The sequence below is a fragment of the Micromys minutus genome (genome assembly GCF_963924665.1).
Source record: "Micromys minutus genome assembly, chromosome: 30".
NCBI lineage: Eukaryota > Metazoa > Chordata > Mammalia > Rodentia > Muridae > Micromys > Micromys minutus.
In genome coordinates this window covers 14,030,647-14,048,142 of record NC_137965.1, presented here as the reverse complement: position 1 = coordinate 14,048,142, position 17,496 = coordinate 14,030,647, and the positions used below count along the sequence as shown (strand labels likewise).

General features: G+C 43.4%; 1 protein-coding gene across 9 annotated transcripts in view; it reads left to right on the top strand.

Moving 5' to 3' along the window:
- SYNE1 (spectrin repeat containing nuclear envelope protein 1) overlaps window positions 1-17,496 on the top strand; it is a gene marked incomplete at its 5' end in the record, with an annotated part of 433,140 nt that overhangs the window by 391,080 nt on the left and 24,564 nt on the right. For all 9 annotated transcript variants that reach the window (XM_080941779.1, XM_080941780.1, XM_080941776.1 and 6 more), the window contains 7 exons: window positions 2,040-2,202; window positions 5,579-5,766; window positions 7,040-7,190; window positions 10,766-10,948; window positions 11,187-11,324; window positions 14,163-14,354; window positions 15,183-15,510. In XM_080941779.1, coding sequence (XP_080797905.1) covers window positions 2,040-2,202; window positions 5,579-5,766; window positions 7,040-7,190; window positions 10,766-10,948; window positions 11,187-11,324; window positions 14,163-14,354; window positions 15,183-15,510 — 1,343 coding nt within the window. The remainder of the gene's footprint in view (window positions 1-2,039; window positions 2,203-5,578; window positions 5,767-7,039; window positions 7,191-10,765; window positions 10,949-11,186; window positions 11,325-14,162; window positions 14,355-15,182; window positions 15,511-17,496) is intronic.

Genomic DNA, 17,496 nt, shown 5'->3' with positions numbered 1-17,496 from the left:
CTGTCTTCATCCTTACTGCTTACTTTTGTCAAGTCGTTAATTACCAGGACTGAAAAGAGGGGCTTCAGGGTCTATGGATTGTAGTATGATTATTTGTTACATTAAAGCTTAGCATCCACTTATTAGTGAGTACATATCATGTTTGTCTTTCTGGGTCTGGGTTACCTCCCTCCGGTTGATTTATTTTTTTTTTCTAGTTCCATCCATTTGCCTGCACATTTCATGATGACATTTTTGACAGCTCAGTAATATTCCACTGAGTAAATACACCACATTTTCTTTATTCATTCTTCAGTGGAGGGACATCTAGGCTGTCTCCAGTTTCTGATTATTATTAATAAAACTGCTCTGAACAAAGTTGAGCAAATGTCTTTGTGGTCGTCATGGAGCCTATTTGGGGTCTGAGCTAGGTGCTCTGCATGTATGTTATGGTCGTATGTTTGCTCTTGGAACCCTTTATCTGCTCCTAAGTTGCCTCTTCAAGTCTTGATGTGAGTTTGTGCATAGTCTTCTTATGACTTTGGATGCTGTGTTCAGTTCATAGCTATGGGAGGCCTGCTCTTTTCTGATGGGAAATGAGGAAAAGGTACATCTGGGAGAGAGGGGGATTGCTGGGGTGGAAGAACTGGAGGCCCGGGGGAGGGGAAACTGTGGTCAGGATATTATATATGTGAGTGAATAAATGAAAGAGGGGGGAGGGAGAGAGAGGGGTGGGGAGGGAGGGAGAGAGAGGGAATGAGAGTGTGTGTGTTCCAGTGGTTAAGAGTTTTTCCAGCTCTTCCAGAGGACCTGGGTTTGATTCTCAACACCCACATAGGGCAGCTCACAACCACCTCTAACTCCTATGTACATATAGTACACAGAAACTCACATAGGCACAAGCATCAGTGAAACTAAATAAATAATTGCCCTTTAACACAGTCAATTACAGCTCCTACCGTAATCATCCTAGATAGCCTGAATGATCATTTTGTAACGTGTAACGGCATACTCACTCAGGGCTTGCAGAGCCATTCTAACTATTACACACTGGATCCTCTCTTTGGTCCTCTTCAGGTGGTTTACAATACTCTATAGGCAGAGCAGTGGTTCCCAAATGTCAGCCTTTGTAAGAACCACATTTGTTTCAATAGCTAGCGCTATGGCCTCAACCCTGGAGGTTCAGACTCTATAGGACAGATGAGAGACAAACCTAGGATGAGCACCTGCTAGAACTGACTTGATTCTCATTTCTGATTATCTTGGTCTTCCACCTTCTTAAAAAAAACATTCTGTTATATGTACATATGCATGTGTGTGGAGGAGGGGCAGAAACCTCTCTGTAACACTGGAATTTACAGGCACAGGTTAACCTTTTCTGTGCTGAGGATCAGAATTCAGGTCACATGACTGACTGAGCCATCTTTCCACCACCTGAATGCTAGGGCAGCGAGGGGAAGATGGGATAGGGGGTTTTGGAGGGGAAACGGGAAGTGGGATAACATTTGAAATGTAGATAAGTAAACTAGCCAATAAAATTACAGGAAAAAAAAAAAAGAAATCTAAAAAAATTCCTTTCTTCTTAACCAATACCCATCCATAGCTTCCATTCTATACCTACCAATTTAGTCAATGGTATAATCTCCCCCCTCACTTGTAGACATTAGAAGTGCATTTCTGTATGTTTCTGGGAGGTACCCTGCCAGACTGTTTCTTCCTGAGGTGTAAATTGTATTATTTGTGGAACCAAGTTCTCTGAAGGTGGTGAGGTTACTGTAATATTACATTGGGTGTAATAGTTCTGAATAGCTGCTGAATGTTCTCCTTCACCGAGCTCTCCGTTAACCTACTTATTTAAACATGATCGATCCTTGTGTGATCTCTAAGGTCCCATTTTCTATAATGAGGAAACAAGACCCACACAAGCAGAGTCACACTGCCAATAAGGAACTGAGCCAGGACAGACCGGGGCAATGTGGTTTTAGGCACAGCATTCACTTCTGCACACGAGGGTAACTTGACCAATGCTTTTCACCGTCTCACCCGATCTCTGCCTGCAGGGTGAAGAAGCTAAAGGAGACCCTGGTAGCTGTTCAGCAGCTGGATAAGAACATGGGCAACCTGAAGACTTGGCTGGCCCACATGGAGTCAGAGCTGGCCAAGCCCATAGTCTACGATTCTTGTAACTCCGAAGAAATACAGAGAAAGCTGAGTGAGCAGCAGGTAGGACGGGAAAGAGATTGCTATGCTGTGCAGCCCGTGTTCTCTTGGCCAGGATAACTGGGGGTGGGGGGGGGGGACACAAGACATTGACCTTGGATTGAAGATCAAAAGGAAGTTAGGTCAACTTACGATGGGGAAGTGTTGAGTAGGAAAGACTTGGGGACAAATAGGTTTTGTATCACTGCAGAATTGACTCTTGAAAGACATCTGTGCCGTACACATGTCATTGGTTTTCCAGGAAGCAATCTAACATAGCAAAGGGGTTATGGTAGCCAAGCCATCAGCCGATTGCTTCTTTCTCCCAATGTAGACTTAGAATCCCAGACTTTCTGTAGGTTGTTCAGAGAAAGACTATGATGCAGCTCGAGGACTTTTAGATCCTAATCAGTTCTATCCTGTGAGGAGGACTGTGTGATCTTCAGACAGCACATGGTTATGTCATACACCTCCATGGTTACAGTTGGGTAGCACAACCTGCTGACATAGAATGCAAAGAAAAGGAGGATGTGCCCGAGAAAGAGAGCAGAGAGGGACTTTTATTTCCGCTATACCTTGCTGAGTTTTAGTAAGAGTATCAGACTTTGGTTGCCATCCCTGACTGTGTTAGGGTATGACTTTATTGTCACTGAGAATTTTTATACCATGGTAATCAGGTTGTTTGCCTTAAAAAAAATCAAAAACAAAAATACTTTGTAAATCCTATAAGATAATTAACACACTTCATTTTTTTGGAAGGAATCAATGAGGTGACAGTCCTTACTGATGCTGTGTAGATGTATTGGTTAGGGCTGGGCTCTACATCTCTGCATTAGATGAACATAGTTCATTTTTACAACACTGTGTACTAGTTAGAACAGATGTTTAAGTGCAGCCGTAGATATGGGGTTTAATATTTAGTCTGTTGATCTTTGACCATGTCATTCAAGAATGAACTGACTCTTGGTGTGAGGTTTTATACTAAAATGATCATCGCTTTAAAACTGTTTTGCTGAGATAGTTTTCGTTTTCATAAGATTAGTGTCCTCTGCGAGTTGTGTTTGACATTTTGATGATTGCACTGAGAGGGCCATTGCTTATTAATTAATTAAAGTGTTAATAAAAAAATCATGAATGGACAGTACACAGTTTCAGATCATAAATATCTGATATAAATGCCCAGGAACTTTGGAAACACAGAAAACCAGCACAGACCTTTCACACCAGGCATTGTCATAACAGATAAACAGAATATGGATGAAACTTAATACTGAATCAAAATAGGGCATCTGATCTCTCTCCCAGCATGCTCCAGGACCAGGAAACAATAGCCCATGGCCACACCAAGGCTGAGAATGTTGTTTGGTGGTGTGTGGTTGCAGACTCTCTCTCGCTTCATATACACAAATTTACCTCTGATCTATGCGTTTCCAGGGAGTTAATGATAAGAAGGCTGCCTGCACAAACGAGCAGGGTGATAGGAAAAAAATAGTGTTCAGCTTAGGAGGAAAAGACTTGCAATGTTACTGATAAAATGCTGTGTCTGTGCCTTTAGTAAGACAAGGAGAGAGAAGCAGGTAGAGCTCTGTGAGTTCAAGTGAGTTCTGAGTCAGCAGGACTCTGTCTTAAATAAATAAGGAAGGGAGAAAGGAAGGGAGGGAGGGAGAGAGAGATAGAAAGAGAGGGAGAGAGAGGGAAGGAGGGAGGGCAAAATAAAGAAGCAAACAAACAAAGTTCTAGGAACTTGCGGGCAGCCAAGTCAATGTGGAATTATGAGAGCAATAAGAATTCTGGGAAAATTTACAAATTACTTTTTAAAAATAAGGAATATATGTTAAGAGCCCACAACAAGTTGGACAAAGGGTTTGGAAATGTAACCAATGAAGTTCTTCCCCCCACTCCCAAGAGAAAGAAGAGATTTGTTAAGGAAAACCAAGAAAAAATATCCTAGAGTAGGAAGGGTACTAGGGATGCAGAGGACCCTACAGCTCCCATTTTAACAGCAGAATAATTGGAGCAAGATGAACTCCTAAAGCTTATACTAGCCATCTTTCCATCACTGTGGAAAAGCATCTATGGTTGCCAACTTCCAGGAAGGCAGGCTTTATTTTGCCTGAAGGTTTTGGGGATCTCAGTCTATAATCAGATGACTCTGTTGCTGTGGGACTTTGGAAGCACTATGGCCTTGAGCTAGAAAGTGAGTACAGAACTGTGGGCTCTTTGTTGCCAAGATGCTCAAAAGACGCTAAAAGATGCTCAAGATGGGATCTCAAATCCTTTACAAGGATAGGCCCCCAGGGATGTAACTTCTTCACCAAGACCCTGTCTACTAGAGGTCCTGCTGTCTCCTCATACTATCGAAGGTGGGTGATCAAGCCTTTGACATGTGGGTCTTTGAAGAACATTCTAGAACCATATAGTAAAGCCCAAGGGGAGAATAATGGATAGTTTTGATTCACATTCTATGCATTTAACATGAGTTCATATGTTGGGGTTGGATAAAATCCAGTTTCCTGCTTTTGATCAAAAAAAAACTTTCTATTTCTGTCCTACACTTAAAATTGTGCTCCAAGGAAAGTAGTGATGATCTCATTTATGAAAGGGAGCATTGTTTCTTAAGCCACAGTACCTCTCGATGTTTTCCTGTGCACTTGTAGATCTGTGAAGTTTAAAATATCAATTCTGAGGTGGGAGCTGCTCATAGGTGCATATACACTGATCCAATGAGTGTGATGTATCAGTGAGGCCCAGGGAAAAGATTCATTCCCTCTCTCTCTTTCTCTCTCTCTCCCTCTTTTTTGTCTCCCTGGACTCCTCCTTTGTGTGTGTGTGTGTGTGTGTGTGTGTACACTCAGGCATATTTGTTCCATAATATACATATGGAGGGTTAGTTGTCATTTCCTACCTTGTTTGACACAGGGCCTCTTGTTGCTTACTACGATATACATCATGTTAGCAGGCCACAGGCTTCTGGAGATGCTCTCCCTGTTTCCGCCTCCCACCTTGTCTTACCTCCGGCATTGTAGGTTCACGCTACCTGTAATATCTGGCTTTCCATGCCTTCAAATGAGGTTATCACGGTGGTGTGACAGGCACTTTCTATTGAGCAGGCCCCATAACCCAACCCAAGATTCATTTTTATCACTCATTACTAAAGACAGTTCTACTTTGAGTGTAGTTTGTGTGGGTGTGCGCGTGTGTTTGTCTACAGATATGGACAGAGGTCAGAAGGAAGCATTGGGTCTCTTCGAGCTAAAGTTTCAGGCATCTGTGGACCTCCCAGTGTAGGTAATGGGAAAGTGAACTACCGTCCAGTATGACGTATCAGCGTGAGCATGGCTGGAGTTCCCTCATCCACAGACACAGACTTTACAATAAAGTACACTTTGATCCCCCGCAGGAGCTTCAGAGAGACATCGAGAAACACAGCACAGGCGTCGCCTCGGTCCTTAACCTGTGTGAGGTCCTGCTCCATGACTGTGATGCCTGCTCCACCGACGCCGAGTGCGACTCCATCCAGCAGGCCACTCGCAACCTGGACCGGCGCTGGAGGAACATCTGTGCAATGTCCATGGAGAGGAGACTCAAGTGAGCTGGGATGGGAAGTTACAGACAGAACCAGCACAACAGCAAAACACACAAACAGACAAAACCCCCAACCAACAAAGCTCCGTCCATCTTTCCGTTCACTGTATCCACTGGTCGCTGTTTTTCATTGGTTACAAAGTCCAAAGATAGCCTTGACTTCCCCAAATTTACCCCTACCTACATATAATTGCAAATATAACTAGGCATAGAGGTAACAAGACAGTTTATATTGGAACCAATAGCTTAAATATTACACAGAAAGATTAAAATCTTCCCTTGCAAAAATAAGTATAACTTTATTGAGTTTGTTCTCACAGATAGGCAACTTTTTAAATTAAATTCTATTCTTCATGCTATCAAAGGAAATAATCCATGCTCAAAAGAGATACATATTTCATGTTGTCTCTGGGTCTGGATTTAGAAATTTGGATTTAAATGTACAGATAACACATATACATCTAGACTTAAATGTATAGATAGCATGCACGTTTAGACATAGGAGAGAAAAGTCACAAGGGTACTACTAAGAGAAAAGAAAGAACTCTAGAAGGGATGGAGAAGGGGTGTAGGGGGAGGATGGAGGAAGAATGGGGGAGGGGGAACAGGAGAGGAAGTATTTGGGAGAGAAGGGGGACAGCAGCATGTGAGAGGGCCATGGGGGAGCAAATAAAAAGCCTGGAGTTACCCATGCACAAAGATGAACATTACAATGAGACCTATTGCTTTCTGCACTACATCTGGTAAATAGTAAACACCTTTAAGCCCTTTGAAAATGCCACTGGCAAAGTCTCAATGGCTTGAACCTCAGGGACCTAAAACCCAAAAGTGTGCTGACCTTTGGTTCAGTCCTAAAAGCTCCATGTCTGCCTGTCCAGGTTAACTCTTATCACTCTGAGTCTGATGTTGGCCTTAAAGGAAAATCTGCACCTTCACTTTTGTTTAAGGGTGCACTGGCCCGAACACAGTGTCTATATGTAGGGTTTCTAACTGTCCATGCTGGCACCAGGGCTGCTTGTGTCCTGTGTTTTAACATCCAGTTTGACCAACCCCAAATTCAAAGCTGCAGGGCATCTCTTGACACCAACAGCTGTTTTCTTTCAGCTCCCACAGTTGTCTCTCTCTTTCCCTGGGGGGCTCTCGGTCAAAGCTGTTACTGTTCTGCACAGCAGTTGCTTGTTCATGTACCCTTAATCCCATTGAGGGCATCAGACAGAGTTTTTGAACATGAACCATTTTAACAGCGGGGGGTGTATTCTTCCATCTCCCACTTCAGAATCGAAGAGACCTGGCGCCTGTGGCAGAAGTTTCTGGATGACTATTCTCGTTTCGAAGACTGGCTGGCAATTTCAGAAAGGACGGCTGCATTCCCCAGTTCCTCTGGGGTGCTCTATACAGTTGCCAAGGAGGAGCTGAAGAAGTTTGAGGTGACTCAGGCTGCCAAATATCCAGCTGCTCACTGTGTCGTGACACTGGCCAGTTGGTAGCTGATGCCACAGAGCAAGAGCATGAACCAATGTGGCACATGTTATCTGCTCAAGTAGCCAGGGAATGGCCTGTAGCCAAAGGTAGCATTCCTCATGAGCAGACAAAGAACTGTGACGATTTTAATGGAAAATTATCAGAATTACAAGTAAGATAGTAATAAATAAAAGTGTTAACAGCTTCTCATAATCCCAGCACTCAGGAGGTCAGGTCAGGAGGATCTCAAATGGAAGGCTAGCCTGGGCTACAGAGTAATATCTTGTCTGGATAAGGAAAAACAGCAAAGAAAGAAGAGAGAGGAAAGGAAAGGAATTCTCTTGGGAAACAAGGCTCATAATTCTCCCTAAGCTCCACGGCATTATTCCTATTTCAGAATTCTTCATCTATGTCCTCTAAGATTAAAATATGGTTATTTCTATAATATGAGAACTTACCTTTAAATATATTCTCTCAGTTCTTTCAACCTAGCTAGAGTGTGTCTAGGTATGCATTGTGGGAAGACCAGCAAGAGTCAGGAAGAGAGGAAGGCTGGGCACAGTAGAGATGGGCAGGGGGGACAAGGAGAGCAGAGCACATTATGTACAGTAATGTACCCTGTATGCTAGCTCAAAGAATTAAATAATCAAATACATAGGAGTGATGTTGATCATTATAACATATGGCTGGCCCCAGAATTAGCCAAAACATTATCCGTGTGGCCTTCTAATAGAGCAGAAGAGACCAGTACTGTTCTTGAGTCATGGAGACGTTTCAATTACCAAGAGATGAAAATAGCAATGGGTAATTCCATTTGGGGAAGGGATCATTAAATCACCCTATCACAGGTTCAAGTCTACGCTGTGACTCTGTGACAACCTGAACTCATAGACACATAGACGTTGTTGTAGATAGAGCAAACCATTCTACACACACGTGTGTGTCTGTGTACTCCCTGTAAATGATCCTGACATGTTCTAGATAGCCCTTACTTTTGCCCCATTGGTAATTTGTCCTTACCCCTCCTCAAAACATTTATAAATGAAACTAACATTTTGTCTAAATTCATAAAGGACTCAATTTTCTCCACTGATCAGTGAACCAAGCCTTGAGCTATTGGGGGAAAACATAATGAAATTTCTTCTCATTCTTGTCTGACTTAACAGATCTGAATCTTTGATGGAGAACTCTCTGAGTGTAGTAGTGTTTGGTGGTATGTGAATAAGTAAAAGCGATTCTGAACTATTAAGCAAGATCACTACTAAATCCAGAGAGAGAAAATGCCTCTGTAAAAAGCTTTCTCTAAGGGGCTGGAGAGATGGCTCAGTGGTTAAGAGCACTGACGACTCTTCCAGAGGTCCTGAGTTCAAATCCCAGCAACCACATGGTGGCTCACAGCCATATGTAATGGAATTTGATGCCATCTTCTGGTGTGTCTGAAGACAATCATTCATCACACACACACTCTCTCCAAAAAAAAAGTTTTCTCTAGCAAAAAGCCATCATAAAATGCCAGAGAATCCAGGTCACTCCGGTGCTGGAGGAAGTGACCTCGCCCTGTGTCTTGTAGCGCTCTGCTTTGTAAAGGTTAAAACCTGTCCTAATTGGCTTATAGCACAAAGCAGATTATATAGGATCATTCTTGACGCTATTTTGGACTCAGATGGCCAGCACTGAAATCATTGATTTTTTTTTTTAAACCAAGTATCATTATCCTTACACTTAATTTTCTTGCAGACAGAAAATGTCACAGAAACAAAATTCTGCTTAAGGATCATTGATTAAATCGAACAAATGTTTGGAAAGACATTGGGTACTCTAGGAGGCCGGCCCTGCGTGCCCTACTGTCACCTGAGTGGACAGATCTGTGTTCTGATGTACTGTAACAAGCAAAGTTGAGCCTCCTTTAGCACCTCCTAATTTCTTTAGAACTGAAGATACCCTGTGGGGATGGGTGCTCTGAAAGCAGCTCCCAGAAGACAAATCATTTCTAGGACAGGGGTGCCGTCCTGTGAAAATTGAAAAGAGCCAAACCGTGCAGAAGTGTGAGGTGCACATAAAGTCAACACAGTGAACCATTTCTAACATTTGGGTTGGGAGCTGGGCAAAAAGTCAGCCACCAAACATGGCGCATGCATTTAGAATGAAGCTGTGTTTTATGTGTGTGGTTGGTTAGTGCTGGGCCCTGCAGCAGGGAGAGTAGAGAGTTCTAGCCTCTGCACAATTCCAGCTCCATGCCACATCCTCGAGAGCAGAACATCTATGCTCTGTGCCAGGATAACAACTCTGGCATCTCTTATGAAAGCTGACCAATTCATCAGCAGAGAAGAAAGGACCTTCTTTAAACTGCTGTGTCTTTTTTTTTTTTTTAATGGAAAGTTACTTGTGTTTTATACTAAACTGATTTTCTTAAAAGCAGGGTTAACAGCTTACATTAGAGGCACTTCTGCAAAAGATGGTTTTAGTTTCGTCCCTAATGGACACCAGGATTGAGGTGATGTCTGCGTTTTGAAGAAATTGCATATTCTACAAATGCACAGTGACATTTTATATATCACCCTCTCAGTATGGACACATACATCATGAGAACACTTCAGTCTAACACCTAAACAGATGTATATGCTCTTGTGGTTTCTTAGATTGGAAAATGTGTTTCCCGGTTATTACTTATTTCATGTTTTCTTTTGTTTTTCAAAGCAGGGATTCTTATAGCCCAGGGTAACATGGATTTTAATAAACTCTGTCAATTATTAATATGACCTAGCCAGCCCCCTCCCCTGATAATGGAGTCAGAATCCTAAGGATTTATTTATTTAGCTTTGAGCAATTACTGGAGGATATCCCCTAATCTAATTTTCTAATGGCTAAACTGGCTACTTCCCCAACTCTGCTCCCCAAATCCTTGCTGTCTGAGTCTTTCCAGTTATGTCTGCTTCATCAGTCTATCCTGGGAGGCATTTCATTCGAACACATGCTGATGGTCCAGCATGCATGGGAATTCACTCACACTGAGTGAGGCAGCCAGATCTTGGGGTATAGAATTTAGTATTTGAATACACAGCAGTGCCAGACCAAACCCCAACAGCCCAGGCTGGCTTTCAGTTCCCTAGGTAGCCTAGGATAACCCTGAACTTCTGATTCTGATGCTCCAACCTCCAGAGTACTGGGATTACAGATTTGTGCCACCACACTCGGCTTAGTTTTATCAATCAGTTTTATTAAACAATTTATTAATCATGTTTAAAACTACATTATGTATGTCTACATGCATGCACATTCCACACGTGATGTTTTGTGTCCATATCAATATACAAAAACAGTTGTGTACATTTTGCTTTTTTTTAATGTGTTCATTTATAAATACAATTGTTCCTTACAGTTCTGTGATTTCTTGCTGGCTCTTAGTCGATCCGCCCGGGTCTGTGATAGGGTGACTTCTGTGCCCCCTGACTATGCAGTATAAAAACCAAGAGACATAATAACCCTTTGAGTTAGGACCTGCAAGGATCTCCCACACTGATTCACTTCCCTGTGGCTTCAGTCTTTCCAGCGGCAGGTCCACGAGAGCCTGACCCAGCTAGAGCTCATCAACAAACAGTACCGGCGCCTGGCTAGAGAGAATCGCACCGACTCGGCCTGCAGCCTCAGACAGATGGTCCACGGAGGCAACCAGAGATGGGATGACCTACAGAAGCGTGTCACCTCCATCTTACGCAGGCTCAAGGTTCACATTAAGCCTCATCTCCTAATTTACAGACTAGAGTCCTGACTAGTGAGATATGTTCTTGGGGACAGTGGGAGTTAGGATGGCAGGAGGCAGAGGAGGGGCAGGTGACATGAGGACAGTTTAGGGTGCCCCATGCTTGTGAGGAAGTGACTTCCCAGAAGGTTGCAGTTCGCTGGGCACTATCAGTGTGTGACTGTGGACATTTTAATTCCTAGTATCATCCTCTTCCTTGCAGCATTTCATTAGCCAGCGTGAAGAGTTTGAGACTGCGCGGGACAGCATTCTCGTGTGGCTCACAGAGATGGACCTGCAGCTCACCAATATTGAACATTTCTCTGAGTGTGACGTTCAAGCCAAAATAAAGCAGCTCAAGGTAATGAGTCAGTTCTTCTGCAACTTGTCAGTGCGGAAGAATGCTGCGAGGAGAGGATTTGCAGACCCTTTTGTGTGGAGTTTGAAAACTTAGTTCTTTGTGAGCAGGAAAATAACCAGAAGATACTAAGCATATGTAATTTGGGGAGGTGTTTTTGTTTTCCTTTTTTAAAAATTTTTTTGAGACAGGATCTTTCTCTTTGTAGCCCTGGCTGCCCTGGAACTCACTCTGTAGACCAGGCTAGCCTTGAACTCAGGAGCTCTGAGTTCAAGTGCTGGGATTAAAGGTGTAAGCCTGGCAATGTTTCCTCTAATCCACAATCAACATAAACACTTTGAAGGTATCAACTTGGCTGTCAGTGTTAAGAATTTCTGTTGTCATTGTTTAATATATTACTTATTTCCAAGGTCTAAGAGAATTTAGGTGGCCCCAATTTCCGGGGGGAAAGAAGGGGCAACTATTATCTGCTTTCATTTTAAAAACTACTTTCATTTTTTGTATGTGTGTAGCAGGACTCAGGGAAGTCCATATGCGACTATGTTCACACCGAGGCCGGAGACTAGTTTATAGTTGGTTCTCTCCTTCCATTATGTGGGTTCCAGGAATAAAGTTCCCATCTGTCCTCACCTTTGGTGGCAAGCACCTTTACCTGTTGAGCCATCTTGCTGGCTCACAATGCTGCGTTCCTATTTGGGGATTTTATTCCACATGGTCTATGTTTTTTGGAGGCTAAGTTAATTTTAAATGCATGCTTTACCGTTCGCTACACAATTCAGACACAGTGCCAGCTAGAGACCATCATAGAAGAGATGTGCAAAAAGGGAGTGTCAATCTTTATCATTTTTGGGACAGTTTCTGACATTTTAACCCCAGTATAATCTTGGATATGTGGAGAATCGTATGTCCTTGCAGTGCTCTGGAGAGTGAGACAGGAGGATTGCTAAGACTGGAGGTCAGCCTTGACTGGATAGTGAGTTCCAGTCTAGTATGGACCATATTATGAGAACCTGCTTCAAACTAAAGCAGAACAAAACTAAAAAATAGATGGTAAAGTGATACACTTCTGTAATCCCAGAACTTGGGACTTAGAGGCAGGAGGATAAGGAGTTTAAGATCGTATTTCTCTATATAGCAAGTTTGAGATTGGCCTATGATACATGAGACCCTGTCTCAGAAAACCAACAAAATAGTGTGGTTTTGTTTGTTTGTTTGTTTGTTTATGTGCTTGTGCTGAGAATCGAACCCAGGATATCATACATGTTAAGTATAAATTATCTTGATCATCTCCTGTAATACTCCAGTGTTGTGGCTTTTGTTTTGTTTTTTTGTTCTTTTGTTTTGTTTTTGCTTGCTTGCTTGTCTCTCTCTCTCTCTCTCTCTCTCTCTCTCTCTCTCTCTCTCTCTCTCTCTCTTTTTTTTTTTTAGGAATACTTTTTTTGGGGGTGGGGAGTGGGAAGGTTTGTAGAGCTATAATTTAGAAAGTTGAAAAAAAAAGTTAAACTAAACTCCTAGAGAAAACTTTCTTGAGTGCCAAGGGTGGACCTGCTCAAATGCCTGATGCCCCTTTTGTCAGCTGCTCAGTCTGTGAGTAGTAGGAATACTTTTAATGCCTGTGGTACCTTGAATAAGACTGGCCCCCATAGGCTCATTTATTTGAATACTTCATCAGGAAGCAAAAACATTTGAAAGGACTAGATGGATTAGAAAGTCTGGCTTTGTTGGAGTGGGTGTGGCCTTGTTGGAGAAAGTGTGTCACTGTGGGTGTGGGCTTTGAGGTTTCAAAAGCCTACACCAGACCCAGGCTTTCTCGCTTGACCTGCAGATCAGAGAATAGCTGATAACCTCCAGCACCATGCGTGTTAACTACGCTCCTAGCTGTGATGGTAACTGTCTCAGCTTAAAACTACAAACAAGCCCCCAGCTAAAGACTTTGTTTGAAGAGAATTACCTTGGTCATGGTACTAGAAACTGTAATATCTAAGACAGTGCCCCAAACATTTTGGTTTTTATGATGAAACAAAGGAAATTACCCTCAACAATACCTTATTAAGATGGGATAAATTGCAAAATCATATAGACTCTAATTCTCTACCCAGTGCTTTGCCCCGCCCCTCCCTACACAACTGTCTCAGTACATCCCACAAGCAAATCAGTATTTGAACACGTCACTGAGACATTTCTACCGATTGGCATTTGGAACTTTTCCTTTTAGATTCTGGAAGAATCTTGCAGTCATTGCTAACCTCCATTTTCTTTGCAGTCTTTTCTCATTAGTGGACAATCTAAACTCTCCCAGGGCTTATTCTTGGACTGAATGAGCATTTATCACTTGAAGCTTGTCCCCCATGATATCTGATTTTGAAACGATATAGTCTTCAGAATAATCTTTCGCAGCTCCCTCTCTTTTCAGACCAGCATTCCTTTATGCTTTGTCGCTTACATCCCAAGACAACAAAAGAATCAAGAGAATCTGTGACCCTCCCCCTTAGTGACATGGGATGCATATTATGTGGAATAAAGAAAAATGTTCATATTACACCATGATTTTTACCACTATTAATGTCATGATGGTTGTTAATATTTCTGTCACTCTCCATCTGCACTGTGGCAGTACATTTTTATTACTAAAGGCTCTATTCTGATGTTTTCATATCCGACTCCCCTCCTGTCTTACCTTGATAATTTACTTTAGAAAAGAACTGTTCTTTGTCTTACCTTTGTGTGCGGTAAGTCGCGTGTCCCCCTGTGTCGTCTTTCTGACACTGAGAGAAATGCGTACCTTACCAAGACATCGTTTTTAAGCCGTGTAAAAATCCACATTGGTGTTTGCACCCTTAGGCTTTCCAACAGGAGATCTCACTGAACCACAACAAGATCGAACAGATCCTCGCACAGGGCGAGCAGCTGATAGAGAAGAGCGAGCCTTTGGATGCCGCCGTCATCGAGGAGGAACTGGATGAACTCCGGCGCTACTGCCAGGAGGTCTTTGGACGGGTAGAAAGATACCACAAGAAACTGATCCGCCTGCCCGTAAGCGGTTCTCGTTTCTTTCTCACTGACTGCAGAGAACTAGCCGTACAGAATTAGTTACTGTAGCAGTCACCAGTTCAGAGTCTAGAAGAATGTCTGTGTTTGTTCTGCATAACCTTTGACACGTTGCCTTGCCTCCCTCGCCTCAGTTTCCCCAACTTTCAAATGGACTTATTCATAGTCACTACCGTGTAGGGAGAGCTGTTTTTTTTTGTTCATTTGCTGAGTGACCATGTATTCGTATAACGACTCAGGTCAGTTATGTGGCGTTATTCTTCTATGGGAGATGAGGTGGCTTTGAGAGGAAGTGAGATGGAGTAAGACGAGCAGTCGCTCAGCTCGTGAGATTATTTTTGAATGAGTCACCCCCTTCCATTTTTTTTTCCTACTTGCCCCACTGTTTTATCTTATCAACAGTGAGTGCTGTTGTGAATCCAGACAGTTGGAAATTTCCTGGGATTACAAACATGTTTCATGTCTGGCATGCAGGCTCAAAAGGATAATGTGCCACTGTGTGCTGGTTGAGTTGGAGGCATGCTACTTGGTCCATTATTTATATAATTTAAATTATTTTTTAATTTAATAGTAGTTAATTTCCTATAATGGTTCCTTGGAGTAGGTTTTAATATATTCTCACTTTACCTGTGATAAAACTCACACAGAAACACATGAATCCATGTGGTGCTTTGAAAGTAATCAGGGAAGTTCTTCTGTATTTGTTGATAAAGTGGTCAGCAGGATGCGCTGGCATTTGCTGAAGGTCTTGCCTGTCTGGAGTAAGAGGCAGATCCCATTCTTGCAGTAACAGAGTTGTGACTTCCCTTTTAGCTACCAGATGACCATGACCTCTCGGACCGAGAGCTAGATCTCGAAGACTCCACGGCTCTTTCAGACCTACAGTGGCAGGACCCCTCTGCAGATGGCATACCCTCCCCACAGCCTTCTTCCAACCCCTCCCTCTCCCTTCCTCAGCCCCTCCGGAGTGAGCGGTCAGGGCGAGATACCCCAGCCAGCGTGGACTCCATCCCCCTGGAATGGGACCATGATTATGACCTCAGTCGAGACCTGGAGTCAGCATCTCGAACTCTGCCCTCAGAAGATGAAGAAGGCGAGGAAGACAAGGAATTCTACCTCAGGGCAGCTGTTGGCATGTCAGGTAGGAGAGAAAACTTCCTGTTGGGGATCCATGTGAGGGACGTACCAGATATCTGGAGTCACCTACCCTGAAAGTTATAAGCACCGTATGTACACATGGGCACAGAGGGACATTATACCTGTTCCAGGGCTGGGTAGAGACCTTTGTGTGGGACTAGAAGGATAATGATGAGTCTGTGAGGTGAACTTAGCAGTGAGCAGAGGAAAGAGGAGAAGAGTCCTCAGGTAATCCACCTTGGTGCTGTGAGTCATCTGAAGTTTGTCAAGAATAAAATTGTGCTGGATAGTCTACAGTGGGCACAATGGAATATGGTAAAGTGAATAAGGGACTGGCCCTGAAGTGACCAGTTCACCATAGAAAGAGGTACATAGGCATCCACTGGAAGACTAAAGGAGAGAAGTGACCAAATGTATATTTTCAGCTTATCTGCAGAGAGCTCAGATGAGTGTCATGTATGAGCATAGATAAGAATCTGTACGCCTGAATTTGGAAAAGAGCACCTGCATGGGGTGATACATCATGAATTCCCCCTCCCCCTCCCGTACCAGATGATTGGAAAGAGGTGGAGGTGACTCTGGGTTAGGCATTGAAGTGGAAAATGAAGGTGGTCCTCGGCCAAGATGACACATGGCATGCATGGATGAGGGGGAGAGTTCTGAAATAGGGAGGTGCAGACATTAGTTGCACCCATTCCTATTTTGAGGTATTTACAGAGCTCCCGGAGCCTACAGTTTAGAAATAGATGCATGGGGTCTAGGTGCATATCTGCAGATGCACATTAGGTAGGGATTCTCCTGTGCAAAACTAGGAATTCTCTGAGTGCACAGGGGAAATGAGGCAACTAAAGCATCCTGAGAAAAACAGGAAGAAGAACAACAAAACAGCATCACATTTAGTGAGTGGGGGGTGGGGAGAGACTGAGAAAAGAAGGCAAACAAAAGCGATGAATGGTCAGAGGACAGCACAGTCCTTGCTGTGTATCATGTGGCCCCCAGCCACACATGGCTAGTAGTAGGCCATGAAGTAGGGCTGTCCTAGCGGAGGTTGATTATAGACAGAAAATGTATTTATATGCATGGGCCACTTTCCAAGACACTGTACAAAGGCTGAACACAAACTCTTAAGTGCTATAAATGTCGATTACATGCCGAATTTTAGCTTTAAACCAGTCCACTTGTTCACAAATATTCTAACGTGGCTATCAAGACTTTAAATTTTCATTTATGGCTCACATACAGGTATAGGCGACAGTGTCCCTCTAAAAGCTGTCTGCACGGGAATTCCATTCTAATCCAGATGTGGTATTCTTCATCTGTAATTCTAGCACTCAAGGGGATACAGGAAGATCAAGAGTTCAGAGTAATTCTCTGCCACTGTATTGGTTACTTTTTTTGTTGTTGGAACAAAACACTATGACCAAAACGTAATTTAAGGGAAAAGTGTATTTTGGAGGATTTTTGTTCGTTTGTTTTTCTTTTTTATTTACATCCCAAATGATATATTCCTCTTCCCAGTTACCCCTCTGTTCCTCCCCCTCCCGTTTGCCTGTATGAGAGTTCTCCCCTACCCACCCATATTCTTCCACCCCACTGCTTCAGCGTCCCCCTACGCTGGGGCATCAAGCCTCCCTGGGACCAAGGACCTCCCTTCCCATTGCTGTCAGGCAAGGCTACCCTCTGCTACATATGTATCTGGAGCCATGGATCCCTCCAGATACGCTCCTTGGTTGGTGGTCTAGCCTCTGGGAGAGCTGGGTTGTCAGACAAGCCTATGTTGTTCTTCCAATGAGGCTGCAATTCCCCTCTGCTCCTCCAGTCCTTCGCCAGCTCCCCTACCAGCTTCCCTGAGCTCCATCTGACGGTTGGCTCCAAGCATCCACATCTGCATTGGTCATTTGCTGGCCGGACTTTTTCAGGAACCGCCACACTAGGTTCCTGTCAGCAAGCACCTCTTGACCATACCAACAGTGTTGGGCTTGGTGTCTGC